At 34.3% G+C, this 27844-nt stretch overlaps 1 protein-coding gene and 1 long non-coding RNA gene across 2 annotated transcripts; one reads left to right on the forward strand and one right to left on the reverse strand.

The window, feature by feature from the left end:
- The first annotated feature begins 6059 nt into the window (after positions 1-6059).
- On the forward strand, positions 6060-15313 carry LOC123523555 (uncharacterized). Its single transcript, XR_006681135.2, has 5 exons — positions 6060-7769; positions 8546-8605; positions 10098-10181; positions 13991-14101; positions 14617-15313. It is a non-coding gene; the product is annotated as an uncharacterized LOC123523555 (long non-coding RNA).
- Positions 15314-23613: 8300 nt separating this feature from the next.
- On the reverse strand, positions 23614-27514 carry LOC123523553 (keratin-associated protein 21-1-like). The gene is made up of 3 exons (XM_045301216.2): positions 27444-27514; positions 24114-24785; positions 23614-23743 (listed from the first exon to the last, which is right to left on the reverse strand). The coding sequence occupies exons 2-3, from the start codon at positions 24778-24780 to the stop codon at positions 23727-23729; spliced, it is 684 nt and encodes a 227-aa protein (XP_045157151.1). The 5' UTR covers positions 24781-24785; positions 27444-27514; the 3' UTR covers positions 23614-23726.
- Between the last annotated feature and the right edge of the window lie 330 nt (positions 27515-27844).

Consider the following 27844-nt stretch of genomic DNA (forward strand, 5'->3'; position numbering starts at 1 on the left):
AGAAATTCTATTAGTCTCAGATCGCAAATAGCACTGTCTACGGTTCGAAGTCGTATGTTGAATCAAACTGTGACCAATAAATACTTTAAAGAGCTCGAAGATACAATTAACAATTTGAACTTAAACGATAAACCCAATTGCATATGGAATATGGACGAGACGTCCGTTTCTTTAACACATAAACCTACACGCGTGTTCGCGGCGAAGGGGATGCGCAATGTTCCTGGGCGGGTTGGGAATTCAAGAGAATCTATAACTGTTACGGCATGCGTTAATGCCGCAGGTCAAGACGTCCCGCCTATGGTCGTGGTCAAAGGGAAAACAAAAAAGTCACTCAACGCATTTAATGTGACCGAGGGTCCATTTGGTACAAAATGGACATATCAATCAAAGGGGTGGATGGAGGAATCTCTCGGTACTGAATGGTTCAAAGGTGTCTTTGTTCCCAACATAGGCCAGCACAGACCCCAGATTCTGATTTTAGATAGTCATAGCTCCCATGAGACCTTGGACATCATAGAATGCGCTAGAGCGGACAACATAACATTGTTTGCACTTCCTCCGCACACTACGCAATGGCTGAATCCTCTCGATAAGACAGTGTTTGGACCCTTTTCTAAGGAGTACAACCGGAAATGTACCGAGTTCATGTCACAATCTCCGAGCAATTTGGTATGTAAATGGGTGTGGCCTAGTCTTTTCAAGTACGCTTATGAAAGGACATTTACAAAACATAACATAACGAAAGGCTTCTCGGCATGTGGCATTTATCCACCTGACAAATCAGCCATACCCGATAACGCATTTATGCCTTCTAATGCTTTCGACACCTTTACCAGTGAAATGGACACCGCCGCGTTAAGCAATGCCCTCGACGAGTCTGCTTCGAACAGAGACCAAGAGCACCCCATGCAAAAGAATGAAATGGTCAACGAGCCTAAGAGTCAACTTGAAGAGAGAAACCCGTACGATGTAAGTACCTGATGTGGATTTTACATATGCATATATAATAACACATTAAAAAGTAAAATGTTCATTACATAATAACTCCTATAAACGTAATTATTACATGCACCAGAAATAATAATATAGGTTTATAATTATAATAGTCGATTGACCTGGGATGTTGTATTCGGCTCCAGTAAATTTTTCCAGATTTGATCTCACGAGGGCGCAAGCGCTGATCTTACAAAATCCACGAGAGCCGAATACAAAATCCCAGATCTAGCTTCTGTTATAATGAGCCTTTTATTATATATCACCACCTTTTTGTTTGTTGTAATGTTATCGAACGAATTTTTCAATGTTTATTGATGCTAATCTGTGTCGGGTTATACATATCTTATGAAAGTAGTCCGGCAGCATACAATACAAAAGGTACAAAACGGCATGTTCATATATACTTGTGAAATACAAACCGAGTTTTTGACACACATGTAATTTATATAGGTATATGATAAAATACAATATTCTTCCTCCGTCATTGATACTTTAACTGAAAATGAGAGTTAACAGTAAAAATGAACTTGCCGCTATTCTTGGCACGGGCATCTACGTTAGCCCGTCAACTTATTTAGTACTGCAACTGCTACTGCTACCGTTGGCGCTACAGTCAACCACTATCACCACTACAGCTTGTAGTATTATATGTTGAAAAAAATAAATAAAATCAATGTTGTATGTTAGTAATACGATTTTTATCATCATTATTATAAAAACACTGTTTTATTTAGGAATTGGATGCTGAACTTCTGGGAACAGCAGATGACAGCGGAACATTAACTTTAGAGTCGGTAACTGCAGCAGAAGTGTTGGATGCAATAATGCGGTCCGAAATGAATGTCAACGCTGAAGGCAGTGGGATTTTACAAGAATCAAATGAACACACAATAGAACCGCACAATTTCACCATAATGGAATCGCCTACTTCCTCAATCGGTCAGGCACCGGATAATGTGGGTCAAATCCCCACGCCCGAGTTGCTACAAGATACTCATACAATATCGGTAAAAGTAACATCTCCTAGCGAAGAAATTGATCGCATATTTGCTCTCCCCAAGCCAATTAAGTCAGTAGGCAAGTCTTCAAAAAGAAAGTTGACGTCCCACAGGTATGCATGAGAACTTTCAAATTGTATAAACGTTTATAACATTCAAAATCGGCCAAAATGCTCATCTTTAAATATCATACATAGGAAATAATATCCTTGTGTTTGCCGATCAAGTTATAGCTAAACTAAAATCGAAATGTACAGACTTAAAAAGTTCTATATCGCCGACAGGTTTTAACCATGTTAAGGGTGTTTTGGCGTAAAAAATGTTTGTTACCGGTATCCCGACCTACCATATTTTTTTGCCCTATTCTTAATGTTTTAATGTTGACAAAAAGTTTCAAAACTGCACTTCCTATGCTTTAAACATGGTCCGTGATGTTAGAAATTAATTTACTGATGCTCTAAAGGCATAACCCCTTTATTTGTATTCATTTTTTTTGACAGAAAAGTCTCAATTAATAATAAAAATGAAAAAAAACCCCCCTAACCTGCCTAACCTATTTTCAGCATGTTACCGGAAGCAAAAAATATTAAGGCCTTATATATATATATATATATATATATATATATATATATATCTCAGAATAGCATTGCTTTGTGTTTCTGAAGCATAAACAGGGTAAATATCATCATTGCAACAAATCACAAAGTTCAATATTCCTAATAATTGCGATCGATTTTTAACGAGCACTGATCGATTTGTTCGTGTAAGTTTCCGTCATCGTGTGTTATATATTCTTTTTTCTTGTTCAGGTTACTCACCAGTGATAAAAATTGTTAGGGAGAAGATGGAAATAAAGAAGAAGAAAGAAGAAGAAGCATTAAAGAAGGAGGAAAGAAAACTAGCCAGACTAATGAAACAAAAAGAAAAGAAAATGAAACAGGCCATGAAAGAAAATATCAAGCCGATTCGCAAACGTTTAATATAAGGAACATAAACTGTGAAGTGGACATTGTGAAATTTGGAAATGGAAATGAAAGCTAGATTGTCAACGTTAAATTTTACAAAACACACATGTTTAATATGATGTTAACTGAGATAATCTTTGAGATCTAAATAAAATATGTTGCTTTTTTTTTTAAAAAGTCGAAAGTGTCCGATAAACCCCGCCAAAAATTTACCGTCCGATTAACCCCGTTTTGCTGTCCGATACACCCCAGTAAACGTCCGATACTCCCCTTCAATATGTTTACAGACAAAAACATTTATAACCTATGAAGTAACTTGGCCATTATCGGACTGTGCGTTTAATTTGATCGAGCAATATCAGCTGTACGTAAAAGACAAAGGTATGCCGAAGTTAACCGTGACGTAGCTCGTATATGTTACCACGTTCCTGGATATAATAAGTAAGAGCGCTAACGGTTTATGAAATTTATTAATGTTAAGATACTAGTCTTGACTATGCCTAGATCGACAACTTGTAAAATACCGTCATTTAACAACATCGACAACAAACAACGGATGCAACAATAGCATAAATATTAAAGGTGGTCAATCACATTTAATCAACATTTAATGACATTTTTTACTTTTTGTATATTCTGGTAGAGAATTATTTAAGGAACAAAAAGACCGATTACATAGAGTTAGATTCCTATTTGAAATGTATATTTTATTATTTTTATAAAATTTTGTAATTACTCCCCTTTAATATGAAAGTATATAAAAAGCTGGGTTTTTCTTTTTATTTCGATACAATGTCTAGTTTTTACATTTGCATTTGATAGACATATCAATTATTGAACAATCTGAAGCAAAATGCAAGTTTTAAAGCTGTGTGTAGCTTCTGAATTCATTTATTTCCAATCTATCTTGGTTGCGCAACCAAGATAGGCAAAGGGAGGTAATAATAATTTTTCAAACTTGCGTTTCTAATGAAATCCATCTAAATACATAATTTTTAATGCAAATATTTTACAAATATATTACAATATGTCTAATATTTATACATTTCCTTAGGCAAAGTATGTTTATCAAATTTAAACTTACGATAAAATAACTCTATCTTGGTTGGGCAACCAGGATAGGAAAATGAAATTTTAAAAATACCTCCAGTGAAAATCTAATTTGTATTAAGTGTTTAGTGAACATAAATGAGTGTAAATGATCAGATGCTAAAGTTTCGAACAAATCCGTTACATGGCCAAAATCTGATTATCCACCTTTAAGAAATAAGTGCTAAAACTTTCTATTGGATTTATTAAAACGAATTTCTGCAGAAGGTTATGTTACGCCCAATGATTTTACTGGCTGCGGAGTGCCGTCAAACAGTAAACATCGCCTTATATACGGGTACTTCAAACAAAAATCAACAGTGTTTGAGATAGTTCAAAAAAATTCTACAAGGGGCGCAAAAGTGTTCAAACAGACCCGACACCTCAAACAGCAATAGAAAATTACGTACATGTGCATGGCTTTATAGCACTAAAAAGAATATTTCTGCGAACAAACATCATATAAATACGAGAGTACAATATAAGGAGTGGTTATTGAATGTGCGCTAAAATAGACGAATAAATAATAAAAGTTTTCGTCAAACAGTATCGGCAGGAACCCCCAACTAAAAAAATGTACTAGATCTAGGACACTTGATGACGTAAATAATAACTACCTGCACGTGAATGACGTCACGCCTAAAAAGCATACAATATGGCGGACGACAAAATAAACTGAAGTGTTTTAACATGGAAAAATGGATAATTAAGGCTTAAAATAGGGATTTTGTCATCGGTAAGTGAATAATTTATAGAAAAATTCATAAGCCGATGAGTTATTTAATATTTGACACTAAAATATCGCATATGTATCGGAAAACACCGAACAGCACATGTATTGTGAAAACGAAAGTGGCGCACTACCATAGATCGGCAAATTAAACATGAATCGCTAATCGCGGATTTGCCAATCCAATCATTAACTCCGAAAAAGAAATTCATTTCTTAAATGAGTGCCCTTTTCTGGGTATTTATTGAACTCCCCTCTTGTAAAATATGATGGTAGTAATTCGTCGATTCATTCGAATAGATAGAAAACAAAGAAAAATATCAAACAGGGAATGCCACGCACCAAAAACGTAGCCTCCTCAAAACGAAACCCCCAGCACGCAGACGCGTGCACCACACACACACACACACACACACACACACCCAAAGCCAACACATAAGGACAAAACGAACAACACACACGCACACAAAGCCAACACATAAGACGAAACGAGCAAACAAAGGAACACAGTGGGGCACCGCCTTGGAACGGTCAGTGGCAAAAACACCACTGGGGAGCTTAAACCGGTTTATGGTGCACCTAACCTCACTCTTACCCCCACCATGTTCCAAAGACATGGGACAGAGTAAATAAAAGCAATCCCCTCCAGGTGAATCTCTTACACACGTAATGGAAACAAAAAGGCATGGCATGTAAAACACAAAAATGCTCGTGTATAAATATATAAAAAAACAAACCTTAAGAACCAAAAACGTATGTACTCAATGCCTTTTCAGAAGACAGAGCAATAAGAGAAACACCCTTAAGGGCCCGACGAAACAGACCAGAAGACAAATATCAAAACTGTTCAGTCCTGGTAAGATTTAAAAACTGCTTATCATAGAGTCCTCCCCCTCTTCCGTCAGACGCAATCAAAGAGGGAAGCGTAGTGTCCAACTGTAAACGGGTTGAACACTAAACAAGCGGTATGTCTCAAAATAGTTGGGTCGTAACCTCTTTTAATAAAACGTTTGATAATCTTTCCAAATACATTTGGAAAATTACCGTGACCCAAGATCTTACGAAGTTTGTAATCCACATCCCCATAAAAAACGGGTTTAGAAATACCTTCTCGCAGAAGTGTCTTTAAATTACTATTGAATTTTAAAACTAAATCAGAATTACGATAATAAAATTTAGCAAAATATTTACGCAATTTGTAATAACGGTAGCCTTGCTGAAGAAGTTTACCTGTAATATATTGATTACGTTCATTGAAATGCTTGACACTCTGGCAAACCGAATAAATTGAGAAATATATACCCCATAAGATGTAGCCTGAGGTACATCCCCATCCAAATGGGGAAAATTTACAATACTGAAATTAAAATCATCCCTCTTGTCATAAATTTTGGTATGTATAAGATAGCCCATAATAGCGAGATCAAAGCTTTCTGCGCATGTCCAAAATATATCTGTCACCGTTCATTGTTTACATATTTAAAACAATAAATTTCATCAGAAAATGAATAAATAATTAACATATTTTTGGTACTTATTGAAGAGTTAAAAGTTATGCATTAACAAATAATTCGTTTGGTTTTACCTATTTAACACAATTACCGAGTAAAATAAACAACAACCTAACTGACATTGACAATAATTTGGCTACGACATCCGTTTTGTGTCTATTTTTAGAAATCACATGGTCAGAAAATTTCTATTTATTTTAACTAATCAAATGGGTTTTATTACAGTTTTCAATTGAAAACGAGGCTTGAGGCATCCCACTATGCCCATACGATTTAGAACAATAGTACTGCGTAAAAAACATTTGTTTTAGAAAACAAAAATCCTTAGTTTTTGACGCGTAAATTCATCATGAAGGTGTGGATGCTTCAAAAATCTTCGCTATTTGTTAGATTGTAAAAAGATTGAGCTTCAATATGCGACTAACCCCTTCTAAATGGAGAAAGGCGGATATTTGCGGGTTTTTTTTATACGAAGTGAGGTACCCGTTTAGAGCCTCAAAAGAGTTATCCCGTATTATCTCCCTTAGCGCACGCGCACATGATTTCAATGGCGGCAACGAGAAAGTAACTGACAAGGCAACCATTTTTCCATTTGCATTTTTTGCGTCGTTAACGCCTGTGATACGTAAGGAAATATAAGTATAAATGTTAGTACATCCATGTTTTACTGAACTGGACGCAATTCTAGCGATGTCAGTCATTCTTATTCAAGTGAAGCTGAACTTTCCGAAGAATAAACAATACACCACCCACCGCAGCCGCAGGCGCAGTTATAAAAAAAGCCTTAGAAGGTGTAAACTCGGTTATGACTGTTCATGGCCGTCTGTTCGTGCCAGTATCAGACTAAACTGCAAGTTTAATGGTATAACCTGTCATTGTGAGAGTAGAATTATTAAAGAAAAATGTGTTTGTCATTGCGACCACGACGGAAAAAAAATTGAGTATGAATGAATAGCCTGACTTGTCACTTGCTTTGAATTTAGCTTGAAATCTGAAATTTCCTAGGAGCAGGAGTAGCAAGGACCAGTCTTGAAGTTGAAGTTTACATGCCTATCTTCCAACTTTCTAATCATGATCGTTACTAACGTTAGCGGGACTCGAACCCCTTTCAGTGAGAGATTTAGTTGGTCGGGTTTAGTCGATAACCTTAACAAACCAGTTTGTGCATTGCATTGTCATGTAGCGACAATATACAGCCCTATTTTAAAGCAGCATCAGACAAATAGAAAATTTACTTTTTTTCTCTTCAGTTGAAAATTTACGACGAGTATGAGTACGAACGAGGACTTCAAATACGACAGTGACAGAGATATTTTTGCAAGCTCACCCATTTAGGTCATTGACACTGACAGCGATCGTTCAACGCAACCTCCACAGGATGATCATGTGTTATGTATAAGTATAAGCTCTGAGTCGGATCCCTGAGGCTTCTCATTTGGTTTGCGCTAGTCAGCCTAGTGCTGATTTATTCTCGCAGGTAAATATAGTTAATTTTAATGTATTCAAAATTAAAATTTTGATTCATTTATTAAACTTATTTGTTATCATCCATTAATCATAATCAAATTTCAGTTCAGCCCACATTTATTTCATATAAAAAATATTAAAAATTGTAAAAATGTTAAAATAATACATCATGATTACAGGATTTTTTGGCCGACGGTCTTTGGCTGCTCGGTATCATCAAGCTTTGGCCTGTCTGAGTCTTGCAAGTCCAATACATTCTCTGACTTTTATAATCTTCACGGTATAAGGGGATACAGTCATAGAATTGTATTCTCTGAAACTTGTCACTGATGGATGGTCATGAGTTCAAGCATGTAACATATATACCCAATCATCCGGGTCGGTTTGCATGCTGTGATGCATTTCGCAGACATCATACTGTTTAATTCTGTCTGTTCAAAATGTAAGATATCTTCTGTTCTATTCTGCTCTGACCTGTGTCTTTGATAGGTCAGTTAATGTTTTATGATATTGTATTTTTGTTTCATGTTTTGATCTGCCTACCTTCCAATTTAAAATGCTTGGTATCTCATTACCGTAATGTAATTTTAATTTCTTCTATAATAGTTCAATTCCCATTTTTTATTGAACATTATATAAATGTTTTTATGTAAAGCACTTTTGAACGTATTTTTATATGAAAAGAGTGCTATATAAATGTGGTATATAATAATAATAATAATAATATATTTTTTACTTTGAACAGCTTTACATGTTTTGCCTAAAAACATCTTTGTTTATTTACAGGCTGTACCAAGTCCAGTGTTTGCCAGCAAGAAGGTGAAACTCCAGAAACATCAGATATCTGTTAGTATACCAGACCATATACTTGGAATGACACTTATTTAACATGTATGAAAACCCTACTAACATGTTTAGAGAGATTAGATTAATATAATATATGTAGTTGCTAATTACATTCAACCAGATTGCTTCAATGTGTTTCAGGGTTGGCGGTTTGAAATATGCAGTGTCAGTTTGCCCAAAACACTGATTGTTTAGGCCTAAAAAAATTGTTCCCAGTAATATTTCCAACAAATACAGTAAATGGGAAAAAAATTGCAAAATGTTTTTCATAGATTATATATATATAATAGAGGCATGGTCCATCTTTTTAGTTGTTGTCTGATTTGGTAACAAAAATATTATATTGGGGGCTAAATAATAATTGGAAACAATCAATTTTTTTAGGCCATACATGTAGACCTGTTTTTGCTTTGCTTGTATAATATTATATGAATGCGTCTCTATATTTCTGTTTTCTTTAACATTCTGAAGAAAAAGTTACTGTTTTTTTAGGTAATTATTATTTTATATAAATATAGTCAGAATTCAAGGATGGCGAAAAGTACCAAATATACAGTAACCACTAACAAATGCTTGAATAGTTGCAACTTTAGCTCGACTGTTCAAAAAACAGTTAGAGCTATTCTACTCATCCTGGTGTCGCAGTCGGCTTTACACATGGTTTAAGTTCTGCATGCAAGTTCATATCTCCATAACTACTAAAGGTATTCACCTGAAACTTCACACATGTCTCCGGGTCATAATTTTAGGTCACTGGCCAAGGGCCATAACTCTGGTATGTATTTTAGCTGAACATTTCTTAGAAAATTCTGGGTTCAAGTTCATATCTCCACAACTACTGAAGGTATTCACTTGAAACCTCACACGTCCTCGGGGTCATAATGCAAGGTCACTGGCCAAGAGCCATTACTCCGATTTTACCTGAAATATGCCCCTTTTACCTTGACTTTCAATGTGACCTTTTACAAGGTCAAACTTATCCAATTTTGGACAGAGTTACTTATAAATCATTCATGTCATGGTGGATTTTTTTTAAACTCACAGATATTACTCATTGTCACAATACCTTCATATTGATATAAAGACAAATGACCTTGACCTTCAATGTGACCTCAGACATATCATATTTTGGACATAATTGCTATAAATCATTCATTTCCTTATGGAACTTGCACACATTACTCCTTGTCACTATACCTAGATATATATATATATATATATATATATATATATATATATATATATATATATATATATATGAACTTGACCTTCAACGTGACCTTTTTCAATGTCAAACATTTTGCAAATTTTCCTTTTTTTATTGCAACAGAGCATTTGTGTTTTAAAAACACATTTTGTTTGTACTTAAAATAAAAAAGAGACATTTTATCCTTGTGTCCACTTCAGATAATTTATATTATCAAAGCGGTGGAATAGTTGAGCTCGCTGTCGTACTAACAGCTCTTGTTTTACTAACATTTTTATTACAAAGGTGTACCGGAATAATTCCTCTCAGACTGATATAAGCACAATCAACAACCAGGCTGAGAAGCTTTTCAGCAGATGCCTTAAGCAGGTAGGCCAAGATATAGATGAAGTCACATCTTCCTTCCTTTGCAATACTATGTCATTTGACGACACTCCAGTTTATGTAGATCATCTTATAAACACTACAGAAAGTGGAGAACTTCTAGTTGATACCATATCACAGGCTGATGAAATCAAACTTGAGGCCTTCATTCTGTTTACCGAGAATGATCTTGTAATTTTTAGAAATTCAATAGACAGTAATAAGAGAGAAGCAGAATGTCAAACATTACTGAGCTTCCCGCTTGCACAACTTTAACTAACAGATCTGTTATTGACAAAATAAAAACCAGTAACTTTGCAGAATGTAGTAAGTGGCTTTATAGTTATTCCGAAACAAGTAGTTCTTCAATTTCTCAAAAGTCGTATGATTCATTAACAAAAGGAACCTATGAAAAATTTAAATAAATCCAGAAATAATAAAGGCGGTGAAGCAAAACTTGAGAGTTTTTTTAACAGTACTTTAATTTTGCAAAAGCAAAAACAAACGCAACCAATAAAAAACAGTCCGAAAATGTAATTGCTTTACAGGACCAAGTGCATTGCATGAAAGAAGTAGCACTGCAAGTGGTCTCTGAGCTAAAGACTTGTAATGATGAAAAAGAAAAAATGTTCACTGAATTAACAGAAGTAAAAAGACAAGACATCTGCTAAGCTGTCTACTATAAGAAACATAAATAGATTAAAAAAAGGCAGTGAGGAAATATCAGTTAATAGAAAAGCAACAGTTAAAATCTATAAATACTTTAAATAAGAGAATAAAAGGAAAAAATACAGAATTGAAACGTCTTAGATTGAAATGTACATAGATAGAGTCTTGTCTTAATAAAAAAAAAGAATCGGCTAGAACAAGCAAAACAGACAATTGTAGTACTTGAAGATCAACTTGAAAGAAAGCAGCATGAATTAAATAATGAAACTATAACACGTGAAGGTATTGAAAGACGGATGAGGGAACATGAAGCTGAAAATGACTATCTAAGGGATATAATAAATGACAATGGGAATACTTATTATGATTATAAGAAGGTATTCACACCCGAGTTGCAGCAATGTGTATATGAGCTACTAAATAGTTCTCCAGACTGCTCACAATCCTAGGAGACATTGATTCAGTCTCGTCTCTGAAACAGCTGACAACCAAGCATCCAGGGAAATGCTGAAACATATTTCATCTACAATATCCGACCGAGCCAGCACACAAATTAAATTTAACCAACTTCTAGAAGAATTTAGGAAAGAAGTATTAAAGGAAGATCTTGGGGAACAGTGGGACACTATGACAAATGAAGAGCAACTGTCAATCAGCAGGCCTTGCAATTTTTTCTGTTCTTTGCATGCACTTGTCCCCATGGCAGGAACATGCTCAAAATCCCTTGTAGAATATGAAAAGAATATTGATGCTCCTATTCTAGATATATCGTTCAAGAAGGAAACCGAGTCTGGTACAGTTAGACTTATACCTACAACGTGCAAGTCTTTTTCAAAAGGTGGTGATGAAAAGAATGGACAATTCCTTAACTTTGAAACATACGCTAAAGACTTTCTGAAAGGGAATGGTTTTAGAGGTGTGCCACTTGAAAGATTCAGAGGAAATAGATTCAACATTTGTTTCGGAATGCAGCTTATGTGTACTTCCTGAAGGATCAGCTAAAGGGGGAACTGATGATAGAAAGCTCTAATAGATTGCTTGCAGCAGTTAAACATAACATCAGTATACCAGAATATTTAGCTGGGTGCAAAGCTCTTGGATTGATTAGTGAACTTATAACAGTTTCTTTGTGGTGTATGATTGAGGATGAAAATGTACATATAACTGAAGCAAGGACACACTATGAAGAGTTAGTACTTGGAAAACTTCCCACAACATGTCCAAGAATTTATGGAATGCAGTTACTTTCTATCATTTGTCAACAGGGAGAAAATCTTTACATCAAAGATTGCCATGGCCTTGTTCAATGAGTGGGATCATGATGGGATAGTGGTGACAATACTGATAGTGCTAATGCCTGCCATTTGTGAACTTTGTAAAAGGCTTTTTAAAGAATTCGTTCCTGGAGGAACTTGGTGTGATGCAACAGAATCTGTACAAGAAAGAACTTTTGGTGTGCCAAAACACAACAAATTCTCAGAGACAATATTTGGTCATATGGACAGATTACTCAGAGAAAAACCCAACATATCACAATTGGCCTCAGAAGCAAATATGATGTTTACCACAATAAAACCATAGAGTGGCTGAAGCAGAAAAGTAGTTTAGAGAAGGAAGCAATTGTTATTGCAGCTAGGAGAGATGTACAGAGCTTACGACAGAAGTATAAGCAAAGGCGAGATCAAGTAGAGATCGAGCGAAAACGCTTGCTTGCAGAAAAGAGAGAACAAGCTGAACGTTCTGAAGCAAATAGAATACGAAATAGGAGAACATAACGGATAAAGTTCAATAGTGGGGTCTGTGGCAAACAGAGGAAGAGGTGGATTCAGGCTTGGCTTTGCTAAAAACAAAAGTTGACAAAATCACAGCTCTGAAAGCTCAATTGCATTTTAGGAAAACTGTTCTTGATCAGAAATGTTCAGACAAAATTGCTTTCAAAATGTCAAAAACTGTTGATGGTAAAAACGTGTCCTTGACAGTGGATGAATTAAGTCAAAATGTTAAAAAGCTTGTGCGGAAAGCATATGAGATAGACAGTAATGAAAATCCAGAGAACCAAGTGCTTGTTGGAAAGAAAGTTAAACATGCTTTTGAGCAGAAAGATCAGGCTGATGAAAAAGTATGGTATATTGGAAAAGTCATTTCCCAGGCGAATGTTGTCTGTGGGCTACATTTGGATTACACTAAGCCTTATTGTAATTTTAAAGACTCCATCCATACCTAAAAATGTTATTAATTAACTCTTACTCTTAGCCTGGTACCAGGACGATTTTCTGCCTCTGTGACTAGTACAGATCAAGATCAAGATATATGTGCAGTCTGATCATGATATGCACTGTTTGCTATTCAATCAGTAAAAAATCTCCATGAAATACCCTAGAAACTATAAATGGTACTGCTCTGATTGAAAGATGGAACTGTCTATTTTAGAAATTCAGCAGGGTAACGAACGAATCACTAAAAATTGTTTCTTTATTTACTACATTGCTAACATTGAATCATACAGAATAAGTTGCTTGGTAGGACGCTTTAAATGAGCATCTGATCTCACTAGTCTGTATGCTAAATTTAATGGTCATACCTGTTATAAAAAAAATGGGGATAATTTGGATTGAATTTTAATATTTTATGAAAAAACTTTAGTTAATATACATGTATTTGTCTTCCATTACAATGATATCTTTATATGAACTAATTTAAGGATAAATAAGCAAGTTATACTATGTACTTTAAGTAATAGTTAATTACCAGTTTGTTAAAAAAAATCCTTCTACAAGTTTTGTTTTGAAAGAGAAGCCTTGGAAATTCATTTTCATGGGTTTAACTTTTAACTATTTGTTATTTGAGCTGCCCCATGAGAAAACCAACATACTGCATTTGCGACCGGTACGGATCCAGATCAGCCTGTGCACATGTACAGTTAGGGCAGCATGTATTTTATTCGGTAATGTTTTCTCCAACCTTTGTATGGGTTGAAAGAAAAGAGAGTATGGATCCAGATCAGACTTAGCAGATGCATAGGCTGATCTGCATCCAGGTGGTCGCAAATGCAGTATGTTGGTTTTCTCATAGGGCGGCTCATTTATTGAGCATATCTTCATTATCTTATGATGCTAAATATATTGGTAATATTGTAATAATTTCAGGTTCCAGGATTTCCCACTTGGTTTAACATTACATTGACGGGGATCGAGCGGTCTATACGTATGAGCTACTGGTGGATCAGAAAATTGGATGATTGAAGCTGCTTGTTTAAGGTAAGGTATTTAAGTTATGATAGTTCATTCATTTATGCTAATTTATTTAACTCCATTGTGAAGAAAGCTTGCAGCTTATGGAGTCACTTTCAAGTCTGGAAAAACCAGTACTGATGTCTTGATGAGACGCGGTCGGCGCCTGTTGGTGTTCGAACCTGCACCTATTGGGTGAGCAGCCGACACCTTGTCCTCTACATCAACACTAATAGTTTATTGATTACAATATGATATTGCAACATACATGTAGATTAACATAGCAGATTTATAGAACAACAGTTAGACTTGACATTTAGCACAGTAGTTGATGTAAAAAGAAAAGAAAGAGTCTAAAGTATTGAATGATTTGAAGACAATCTACCAAAGTGGTAAACTGGAGAAGTTATATCTCGGATAATTGAGTTTGATTTGTTTGATTACTCATATTTTTCTTTATATATCCCTGTTTTAACGGTAATATTTTCTCAAACACAGTTATACATCACAAACAGTGATACATTTACCTCTTTCATTATTAGGGCTGTGTATATTGCCAGATACAGACAAGATGCACTCTGACGAGAGGACTATTAACGGTTGGGTTGCCGAGATGCAGATATCAAAGTGTATAAACTTAACTGGTCATAAAATAGATATAGTTCAATACATGTTGTTGCTTTTTCGGTGAGATGTTGTCGGATCGAATCTGTACATGACTGTTGACTTAAAGTACAATAACTATGTTTGGACATTTGGAAGAAAAAACAACACAAAAACAGTATGGATGATAAAGCACAAAGATATGTATTAAGATTCGTGCCTTCCTTGTGTTTGATGTGGCTTTATTGTTTGAATTATTATATCTTATTTTCATATGAAATGACTATTTTTCCATAATATGTCTATGTGTTGTCAATATATGATGCATTATGAAATAAATAGTTGGCACTGAAATGGTAAAACTGAGCTTTTAGGACCATTCTCCGAATAAAGTCTTGCATTTAAGCCTTCAGATAGTGGACTTTTTATCTCACCTGTGAGCACAAAGTGCTCATGGTGAGGTATTGTGATCATGCTGTGTCCGTCGTCCGTCCGTTCTTCAAGTCGTCCATTGTCAACAATTGTGTTTAAACGACATCTCCTCCAAAACCATTGAATGGATTTTGATGAAACTTGGCCTGGATGTTCTTCGAGTGGTCCTCTTCCAAAGTTGTTCAAATGGTTCCGCTTGGTTGCACATAGGAGCTGCCAGAGCTAAAAAATAGAACAATTTCAAACGACACCTCCTCCTAAACCAATGGTCCGATTTGAAATAATTTTACACAAATGGTCCTTTTGTCAATCTCTGCTAAGATTGTTCAAATTATACTGATTTGTCAAAAAACTTGGCTGGCCCAATTTTAAAATAATTTCACATAAATGGTCCTTATGTGACACTCTACCAGAATTTTTTCAAATTATTTTGATAAGTCAAAAAATATGGCCGCCAGAGGGCGCAGCCACCTTTCTCCCAATTTTGCAATAATTTTACACAGATGGTCCTCATGTGACCCTCTACCAAGATTGTTCAAATTATTCTGATTCTTCAAAAAACATGGCTGCCAGGAGGCGTGGTCACTTTCCCTATATGTATCCAGTGGAAATTTAAAAAATCTTCTTGGTGAAACTGCTGGCCCGATTTTAAAATAATTTTGTACAAATGGTCCTTGTATGAACCTCTACCAATATATTCAATAATAAGGTTTTATCTTTGCTTGCTTACTTACACATTTACTGCCTGTAGATTCAGTTTCATATAACTTGTTGTAAGCATTAGATTTAAAAAACTGACGATATGAACATGCAGTATGATTTGATGGCCAAAGATCCATACATTCCCTGCTTTTGGATGGACATTCCCTGCTTTCAGATAGACTAGATTCAGTTTAATGTTTACAAGCATTAGGATTAAAATGTGAAAACAGATCTGTTAGAGAGGTGTATTTTTATATTAAACATCATTGCGGCCACTCTTTGTCTGTTGTCATGTCACGTCAGATAGATTGACACTCTACCTAACACTTAGGTAGTATGTCAATCGATATTGAAAAAAAATGATATCTACTAGTCAATCAGTTGCTAATCAGTGAATCAATCAATCAGTCAGTCAGTAAATATGTTTAATATAAGAATTATGTACAGGTTTAACAATAATCAGTTATAACCAAACAGTTATGTGACAAATCTAATTGTACACACACATTTTGTAAACTAAAGTATACATAATGATACGAAGAAAATGCAGTTTTTTTTTGTTTGTTTGCTGCTGATAAAAAATTAATACAAATAATATGTAGTTCTGCTCTAATATGAAAGGATTCATTTGTTTTACTATTAGGCTTTTTATATTAATAAATCTACGTCATATTAGCTGCTTTCGTCAGCAAAATTTAACGAAACATTTTTGGCAAATTTTGGACAGATAACTGGATTACATTCACAACTTCCAAGAGGCATAACTCTTCAGGGCGGGGGGGGGGGCGGGGTTCAATTAAAAACAATATATAATTTTGTCTCATTGATACCTTTCCAATGATATATTCTATTTTTATTTAACAAAAGAAAATGCTACTTTATATGTGTATGGGTGTAGAAATGGCAGAATCGAAAAACAAGAGTGAAATTTAAAAAAAAAAAATTAATTTGACAAAAACGCATTTCATTTCTAAAATGTTCACTTAATACCCTTTTCAAAAATGTATAGGTTGACTATCTTTTAAAATTAAAAAAAAAGCTTTGATCTCGCTAAGCTACCCATAATGGTATGTGTATAGTGTCGTTTTCAAGTCTAGTAAAGGACATGTTCATTCCAGATGTAAGGCGTAAAGCTTTATTGAAACTTGACTATAAATAGGAATATCTGTAAACTATTTCAAGCAACTTTATTAGCTCCCAGTATTTATTTATGGAATATAAGCTGTTGTTATTATTATATCACATGTGAAGGTATTTCATAAATCATTTATTTTCACCATTTCCGATAATTCAACATTCAAAATATTAAGCTATAATGTGTTTATACCTGTGCAAATATGGTTGTTTGTCATGGTGGAACCAAGACAGAATTTGATTTGAAATATTGCATATGTTTCTCAATTGAGTAGAGTTCGCTGGGTGCCAAATTCAACTGCACGAATAAATATCAAACCTACATGATTGCACTCATTCATTGTTAAGATTTGCTCTATATACTTACTAACCTTCAGACTGATACTTTTTGTCATTCCATGACAAGCCGCACTTACTGTTAAACAGTTCATGAATACGAAAAGTCCATTTCCATTAACTATTATGACGGAACCTTCACGTTATTGAATTCCAGTACAATACATTAAAATTCATCTATAGCAATTCCAAAACGAATTTACCCCGTGTTTTGTGTGTCTGTAGTTGTATTCAAATGCACATTACTTGTCATATTTTGGAAAATCAGGTAGCCCTGTCTAATGGATTTTAACACGTGGTCATCTGGACAGGCACACAGTCTCTCTCAGAAATATAAGCTAGTTAATAAGGAATATGAGAAACATTTTTGCGGCTTCAAGTGTTCATAGTATATCGTCCATTGGACGGATTCAAAACTGTCTATCATTAATGTTTACATAAAACAGACTGTCCAATCGGGACTGGCAAATACGATTGACCTAGTTTACACAAAAGACCACGTGCGTTTTGTTTGTGATACCGCTTGTGACCACTTGACCTTGGTATGAATAGAATAACAATAGAGGGAGGAGTTAGATGAAATTTATCAACAAAAACTGGAACTGTCCATAACGTTGCGTTAGGTCCTTTTAATAATGGAGTCAATGTGGTTTTCTATTGGACAGTTACGTCTATCAATTTCAGAAACAGCTGATATTGCTATACATTCAATTTTCTCTCATGTTCTCATTTTTTTTGGTCCTTTTGAATACTAGTCCATTCGAAATAATTTTATATTCTAATATAATATATAATTTATATTTTGACCGCATGATGTTATACATTAGCACGCCATATATGTAAATCAGAATATTTTATCTGACTCGAAAATTAATAAGCAAAGATATCTTTTTTGTGTACCGTTTGGATTTTAAGATAATTACCACTCAGGCTAGTGCTCTCTTTGATACATTCCTGCGTAGTAATTCAGGCGATACACAGCGGAAAGATCTGTTGCTTTCATTAGATTCATGCTAGGGGAAAGGAGAGGTGCTGTATATTTAATTACTTCTCATAAAGAGGCATAGATGAAACAAACACTGCTATTATGATGCTTGTGACGTTCAATACTCCAAATTCTCTTCTTATAGATGTATTTGACGTCACAGTGCGTACTGTATTTAATTGTAGGATTAAACTATTTTTCGGCGTTAGCTGTATAACATGGATTTTGACCCATGATCAACAATTAGATAAAATTTGTCGTCTTATCGGTAAAATTATCCCCCTTGAAATCACCTGGTAGTGCGATATCAATTTTCATCTGGTTGATATTTTCCAATAGAAACAAAGAAGGAAAAAAAGTTTGAACAAATATTGTTTTAATTAGAATGAACACACAATATTTATTATCCTATTGAAGTTTTCGTCATTCTTTTCTCTTTACAAAGATATAAAAATTATTTATCTGAAATGAAGAATTAATGCTTCCCTTGGCGATTAAAAAACATCACTATCAGTCTCTGTTTACGGCATATAGTTACTGAATAAAATAAGCAAAAACCTGTGATACGTATCTTATTCTTTTCCCTGTAGCCACTTTATTCATATTTTGAGAATATTTATTATCCTATTGAAGTATTCTACAGACAATAAACTTTTTATATATGTTTTTATTTTGAAATTATTTAAATGTCTTCTTGCTTCCCTAGACGTTTAAAAATTGGTGATTTTTGTATTATTTCTTTATTTGCCGTGTCCGTGGTATTTCCGGACGCGCGCAGAAACGCACGAACTCGCCCGAAGTTTAGCTGCCGATGATACAGAAAATATGATTGTTACAATATAGTATTAAGTGATAATAACAGTGCGGGAATAATTTCAGTTATATTAAGGCGAACCATAGTTTTGGGGAATTACAAGCTTTCCGCAAAATAAATGTTACAGAGAAAGATGCTGACGTATCATATGTTAATAAATAAAAAAAATATAAGACATGATGCACGTTGCAACTATATATATTTCTTTCTAAACCACTGTCTCGTATTTTAAAGATTCGTTTAATTATACTTATACCCCTTACTTTAAGTTTTAACCATAAATATGTTATAAAGAATTTATATAATGCAACATTTGAGTAAATTGTTTTCAGAGCCTCTGAAACAGCCATATTAAAGCGCCTTTCGATAGTTGTTCATTACCAATTAATAGCTTTTTGCAAGTTTATTGCTTATCAACACCTTTTTATTAGGGGATTAGGGACGATCAGGTCTTTTTATTACACAGATAATAATCTTCTCGGTGACTGCGTAAGAGCATTTTGAAAATTGTACCATGTTTAATGAACGAGACTTAAATACACAATAAATTTTTTTTTTCATAAGATAATGGGACAGTGATTGAGTATTTACTTGTATTTGATTAACAGTATTTTTTCCTGAATACAGGTTAATTGTTCGATATTAAAGTATAGATATATAGAACACGTGTTAAAGTTCGCCTAAGAGTGAAAATATTATACTATAGAAGTTTTGTGACAACATTGTGAAAAATTGTCGTTTATTGATTTATTAGTTTATTCAAAGAAGTATAAAATACATTTTTAATTTTTATAGCTCTTTGGTTTATTGTCTCTCCTGAAAATTATTATGTACTTTCTCTGCTCCATATTATATAATGCTTTCACTTGCTGTAGGCATTGTATTTATGCAATTAATCGAAATTGAATTGAACTGAATGTACGCACAGCTAATCTCAAGAAGGTATAGCACGCGCTAAAAGATATGAAAAATCTGTAATCCCCGGTTAATATAGTAAACATATTCGTGATAGTTATTGTGAATAACCTTTACACTACATTAGTGTCACTTTATCTTAAATCTTTTCTAAAAGACTTTTTTCTATGGTGTGCTTGTTTTATTCTTAGGTTTTCCACTTTTTATTTTAAAAATTTGACATTTATTAAATCAGTCAGTCAGTCCCTTTTGAGAAACCTTGAGAAGTCATAATTCGCACATACTTTATTACACGATGACTGGCTCGGGGGCAAAATAGGTCACACTTCCAATTAACAGGCTCTGGTGTCATAAAAAGATACCTTTTACATTGTCAAGTATGTTTGCTAGTTTGTTTTTCTGTTCATTTTTCATCAGTGTGTAACAATATGTTTTTCAAATGTTCATTACATAGCAAAATTAATTTTGACAAGTTAAATATGATTAATAACAATAATAAAAAACGCATTTCACATCTATTTATAATAACTGAAAATGAAATTGTCAAGTTTGTAAGCACTTTTAAAAAATATTTTTTTTCCTGCTTCCTATTTTTTAAGATAATAGTAGTTTCATGTACATGTATGTTATGCTCGCCAAATATATTTTATGTCTCAGTTTCTTTAATGTAAAAGAGATTCTGTCGTAATCGGGACATGGAACAGGTACGCGCTGAGAAGATAAACCATTTATCAAGTCTTAAATGACATTGATTATCAGAAGGCACATATTAAATGGAACATATTTAGTAGTTTTGTTACCCTAAACTAAAATGATTTATTCTAATTTAAGTTTTTAGTAATTTATCACCGCTAGAGAAATCGAAAGTAAACTTCTTCCCCTATTGCGTACCTCGCTTATGGATGAATGAGTAGTGGTTGGTTGTAACTGTAGAGTCAGTGTACCCGGTGTCGGACTGTACGCGGTTTCGCACACACGGCAAATCCATGCTCTTCGTGAAAATAAAGCAGAAAATTTAACAATTCTTTGTTATTATTTCACGAAACTGGTTATTCCCTACATAATTTGACACCAGGGGTCTTTCCCCACTGGAGCCTCGCTCTGGCAAGTGCAGACAAAAACAATAACAACACTAATGGAGGCCAGAAGGTCAGCTGAAATTTTTTTAATTTCATGAAAATAATGACTATGCAAACAGCAACAATGTGCAAATTAAATTTAAAAATCACTATTCCATCATATATTATTTAAGTATTTACCTATTACTTTACCCAAATAAAAAAGATTTCAACATTTATTGAAGGTATCCCAATCTGCAAATGTTTGAGTTTTTGCTTTAAGATTTTTTTTTTAAACTGAGAACTTAATCAAGTAATTAGAGTTATGGGGGTCACTAGTGATTTAAAAGCTATGATTTTATTTTCATGTCAACTGCATTAGCCTTTTCCAGTCCAACTAGTTGTATGCTGGTCGACATATTGTGCTAGTGGGTTACTTATGGGGGACTCTGACCCAACACGAAATTATTTCAGAATCAGCCCAGGTGTATGTATTATCTTCTGTACAGTGATAACAAACTTTCCTGCCTACCTAGCGGGGAAAGTATACATTTATCCGAGCACGCGCCGGGATAGATATTCCTGTCTTTCCCTAGGGAAAAACCTTGTCTAAAATAGCGTGCACTAAAGTGACGTCACATAGTACCGGTACCATTGTGACGTCATAAACTATATAAATAATGTCAGGAAATACCCAAACTTATTTGTCTCCACGATCTATTTTGAACATGATAGGCAAGAAAAATGATCTAACATGTCTGCCTGTGTAAGACAGCTGTTTTCCCTACCCTCGGGACAGCATGGATAAAAAACCTCGCTAACGCTCAGTTTTCCATTCCACACTGTCCCTCGGGAAGGGAAAACCCCGTCTTACACAGGAAGGCATGTAAGATCCTAATAGTCTCAGACACTTTGAGAATGTATCTCAAATATCTTCGTAAATTTTCCATGACTTTTTCTTTAACAAGCGAATTGTAAACCATTCGCAATTTGTATTATTGTTAAACCGGCGAAACCATTTACCATTGGTAATTCTGTAAACCGGCGAAACCGTTCACCACTGGTTTTTCCGTTAACTGGAGAAACTATTTGCCACTGGTATTTCCGGAAACCGGTGAAGTGAAACCATTCGCTATTGGAAAGACGATACAGATCGTGAAGATATGACTTTACTGACCATTAGCTTATGGATTAAAATCGGATAGATATGCTATTAATTTCAGTGATAACTTGTACTGGTCGCAAAGCTGAAATGTTATCTACAGCTTTGGGCATAGACAGTACAGTACTTATTGAACAGTCTTTGACTATGATACCAGCTTTACATTTATATCCGAAGTTTCAGAAATACATATACAGTTGAAATTTGATATTTCGACTTCCAAAGGATCGAGCATTTTACTTTGAGATAAGGTGATATCCTACCCAGAGTGTAGGGATCTTATTTGACTGCCTGTGTAAGACAGGGTTTTCCAAAACCCGAGGAGCAGCGTGGAATAGAAACCGAGCGTTTCCAATTTGTTTTATATAAGCTGTTCCAAGTGTTTGAGAACACTTGCCTTACGCAGGCAGTCGTGATAGATAATTCGTCATGCCTGCCATTAATATTAATATTATTGCAATTTTTTCAATGATATTATAAATAAAAATCGCTAATACATTAGGACGTGTGATGACGTCATTATGTGCATGTGTATACCATTAGGTGATTTTCTATCCGGATAACTTTCTATTTCCTCGCGTGGTAGGCAATAACACCTTGTTTTTCCATGCTAGGTAGGCAAAAATAAGACCATCTAACTATGCTTAATGAGCAAAGCTCTGAATTGGGTTTAATTCCTTCGAAATTTAGAAAGCAATTCCGCCAGTAGATGTTTGCCAAACTTAAAACAGAGTATTGTCAATCAGTATATTCTCAGCAGCATTCATTTAAAGACTTACGTACTGTGTAAAATATTAAGAGAAACTAAGTACGCCAGTGACGCAATAAGATTTAAAAACAATTGAATAGAAGGACTTTGGCTAATTTCATGTCACACTAATAAAATGTAAATCCAGTTACATTCTATGTTGATTTAGTAGTTACGTTACAGTTTACTTTTTCAGCTTTCGGGTATGGTGCTTATAATTTTGTTTTTTCCACCTTTTTCTGTAATATATTGGCTTCAAAATGTTGGATTCCCTCTCTATATTTCAGTTTGTTTAGTTTTGCCTATTGTTTTCTCGTTTAGGGCTAGTCCATCAATTTAACTGGGGACCATACGCCACTTTTCATGGAATTTCACAGGATCCAGGTACGTCGCCGTATGAACAAATCTGTGTACACCTCTTATTTGAGTCGGTACTTTTCATATGAGCAAGCAGCGTGTTCTGTTCAACCAGGGGCTAGAATGCATTTCTTTTACCACCCGTTTAATGGCTCAATCAAACCGAGGCTGCAACAGATTCAATTTTGTCGTGTTGCGCGACGTGTCGTGTGTGTGTGTGTGTGTGTGTGTGTGTGCGTGTGTGCCTGTGCGTGCGTGTGTGTGTGTGAATGAATTCATAACACAAAAAGGTATAAATGCAGGAACAGTTTATTACGTAAACACACACAGAAAATGTAACAACAACACGAGTAATGTAATTCGGTCCGGTCGAAATTTATCCAAAATGGAATCCTCTGAGAGTTGTTTAGTATTTCTTTCCCCCTGAAAAATAAATTCAAATTCAAAAATGAACAGTTGTACAATATCAGTGTACTTGTGCAAGATTTTAGCGAAACTGATTAAATAATATTCTACTTATAATAAGGAACGAAATATTTATATGAAGAAGCATTCCTGTTATCTTCATTTCATCGCAAATATTTATCGGAAATCTTTCACTGTTGTTCCAACAAATATCAAATAACAGTCACTTTTTTCATGTTTTCCAATGAAACAGTTAGTTTATTTCATCTATCTCATATTTTGGATTAATATACTGAAGGGTATCTTTAGACTGAAAGTGAGTATATTGCTTCATCAGTTTTAGATTATGGATTAAATTTGAATAAGGAAGCTTTTGGAAGCAACTTACAACGACCATAGCCGTATCCTCCTCTGTATCCGCCGTATACCTTTCCACCTCCCCAGCCGTAACCACCTCTGTAGCCACCATAACCTCCATAGCGACCTCCATATCCACCTCCATATCCGCTTCCGTAGCCGCACTTTTTACCCCAACAGGGTCTATATTTTCCTCCCCAACCGTAGCCAACCCGATAACCATTTCCATAGCCGCCACCATAGCCTCCTCCATAGACAACACCATATCCGTTCCTATAGCCGCCTCCGTAGTAGCCACAATTTTTTCCCCAACAGGGCCTATATTTTCCTCCCCAACCGAAGCCAACCCCATAACCATTTCCATAGCCGCCACCATAGCCTCCTCCATAGACAACACCATATCCGCTCCTATAGCCGCCTCCGTAGCCACAATTTTTTCCCCAACAGGGCCTGTATTTTCCTCCCCAACCGTAGCCTCCTCCGTAGCCAAAACCATTTCCGCCTCCGTAATAGCCACAGTTTTTACCCCAACAAGGCCTATATTTTCCTCCCCAACCGTAACCACCTCCATAGTTCCTCATGCCTCCACCGTAGCCGCCTCCATAACCTCCATATCTACAATTTTTCCCCCAGCATGGTCTCTTGCCCCATGCAGCACAGGCGACGACTAAGCAAGCCAAAATTAGAAGGACCTTCATGTTAACTGAAAGGAATTGATACATTGTACTATACAGACCATTATGACAATTATGAAATGTACAGAATATTTATTAAAATTTCATTTCCATTTCAAGATATTCCAAGGTTTTTAGGGGAAAAAGATATTCTTTCTTGAAGTCTTGGTTCATGATCATTCTACACATACCAATTACATCTACTCAAGTACGCATTTTTTTTTTTACAAATTTAATGCACTTTTAGGGCTTTAACGCATATGATCTAAGTGGTAATGAAGCTACTAATGTTTAACTTGTTCTTTTCATTGAATCACCGCACTAAGCCACATCTTGAAATAATTTAAAATACAGCAATTATTGTTTCTAGAGAAATTGAACCCATATCAATATATTTTTTATTTTCTCGTAAACAACTCCCAGTTCCGGAATTAAGATTTTGTAAATGCGTCATGAACAGCAGAAATAAAATATATCTTTAAACTTAATTCAATCGATATTTTAACATCAGAAAATTTTAAATGCTTGAACCTTAACCAATTACGATTTAAATGTACAGTGTTTTTGCTTATGTATTAACGTCCTAAGAAGCACCTGCTGAACGTGTTGAAGCGCCTGATGTAGAAATATTGAAGTTGGCATTAAAACTGCATGAACCAAGCGAAAAACGGAGAAAAAAAACAAGTTTTATAAATGCACGGTAAGAGTTTTTGTAAATAAAACGGGATAGTATGAATAAGGATACAGCAGTTGCATAAAATTTTGAATGACATTCCGTAGAGATAGTAAGCAATTCAAATTTAGATGAGATTAAACCTAACCGTCAGAAAATTATACTATCATTATTTTCAATATCTTACATATATTTGTAATTTTTGGAATAGGTTACTGTTATAAAACACATAAATAACAACAGCAAAACAATTTCTAAACTTTTAGCAATGCTGGCCTTATTTTCTTTACAACCATTTTTTAAATCATAAAATTTATTATGTTCACATAAATTTCGAGAAATACAGCTTACCATCTTCAAAATGCTTGGAATGCATTGACCGATAACTTGTATGTTAAACAGTTTATGATGATGAGATGAATATCAAAGTTTATGGACTGACCAATGTGATATTTACCGATATCATCATACAGTAACGGAGCAATAGGTTAGTTCCTTATAAAATTAATGCTAGATATTTTTCAGATAGACAACACACCTATATTAACTATTCATCAAGACCAGAAATTTTCTCAGACGATATAAAAAAATGGTGTATAAAATATGAAACTGTGATATCATACTTAAATCAATTACATTTCAAATATTATGAAAACAAATGTTATATACATTGAAACAAGTTTGCTTACAAGAATATCACATTTTGCGTTCAATATTATACAATTATGATCGCCTAGGTCAATATTGCTCTCTTCCGGTGAATATCACATCATATTCAATCGCTCAAGAGTCAATAACTGTTTTATTATATGGGTTCAGGTTTATGAATAAATAACAATATATTTGTTGCAATATATTTAATGTATGAAAGTAACAATAACTGTATGAAAATTTATCAAAATTTAAATTAAGGCACTTAAAATTCCTGGAATCATTGTGTATACTGTAACTAGAGCTACATGTCAGACTATTTTTAGAAAGTTATGTTTAATGGGGAAAACCCAGTAACCATTAAACATGACATATATTTTGAAAGATGATGAGCGGTTTCGGCCAATGAAATTTAGGTTATTTTTAGAACATATAATAATACTTTCTATTGACCTCTATGAGATAAGCGGAATTTTCAAGTAATACAATATTATTAAATTCACAAAAATGTAGAAAATTAGGTTTCTTTTGAAATTCTGACATATGTCATTAATGAAAATATTGATTTGGACCTGTTATCACTAAAGATATTTTATCATATATCATAATATGAATAAGGCAGAGCCTCTCAAAGAGAGCCCAAGTATACTAAAATAAGGTTCTTTTTCATCACAAATTTACGTGTGACTTAGTCATTTCTGTCATAAAAAAAAAACGAAACTATTCACGAAATATTATTCGCTTTTGTACTTGCATTGGTGATTAATTTCGGAGGTTTTCCATTTTCTTTCAAAAATCCATCTTTTAAACATTATATTTCTTTTTACCAATTAATTTTAGGGTTTTTGAAAATAAATTAAAAAAGATAATATTAAATATCAATCATCAACGAATGGACGTCTGTTATCAGCAGTATTCTCAAAACGGTGCATTGGAAATTCAGAGAGAAATTACTATACTTCGTCAAAATTACACCACTTACGAATACAAGAGAAATATTTTTATCATATATGAAAAATCTTACACTCGTGTTTCCTTAAAGCTCGTTAATTGCACAGCAATGAACGTCTCGAGCTCGCTATTATTTTTATGTAAATATTAGAATGGCATAAAATGGACTTGTACTGAAGCTATATTCTAAGTGTAATACCACTATAGATATATAATCTTTTTCATAGACGCATTGTTTACTGGAAATATAGATTAATAAGCAATTAGCTATTAAAACCAAGCAAGGGCTTTAAAGGCCCTCCGTCACCATAAACATTTACAGATAAACTGGATATGTGTATATAAAACAACAACAAAATAAAGCAACACTATTGTTGTTTATATGATAGAGGTAAATAAAAAGTGTACTTACCCTGTTGGTTGAGATTGGCTAAATCTAACGATGTTCTGACCCCATGCCTTTTTATAGCATTTGAGCCAAGGTTAGAGAGTTAGATGTCACATTTTTGATTTATTATTAATTTTAACCTTTCAATCATAATATAAAGGGCTATTAAAATAGATCTATCATGATAAATAGGTTTTAAATGGTAATGAGGTTTAGTAGGTCAAAGCTATCTATTCGATCCACAAATTGATAACATTACAATGCCTGGTGACCCCATGTTTTTTTTTGTTTTTGTTTTTTTTTGTTGTTTTTTTTTTTTTTTTTCTTTTTTTTTTTGGGGGGGGGGTGTTGTTGTTGTTTTGTTTGTATCATTTGAAAGATTTGTATTTAGTAAATAAGATGACCATAGTAATATGCACGAATCA

This window comes from Mercenaria mercenaria, chromosome 3, assembly GCF_021730395.1.
Source record: "Mercenaria mercenaria strain notata chromosome 3, MADL_Memer_1, whole genome shotgun sequence".
NCBI classification, from domain to species: Eukaryota; Metazoa; Mollusca; class Bivalvia; order Venerida; family Veneridae; genus Mercenaria; species Mercenaria mercenaria.

Excerpts from the sequence above, each read along its gene's own strand:
- LOC123523553 (XM_045301216.2), bottom strand. The coding sequence starts at position 24,780 with ATGAAGGTCCTTCTAATTTTGGCTTGCTTAGTCGTCGCCTGTGCTGCA.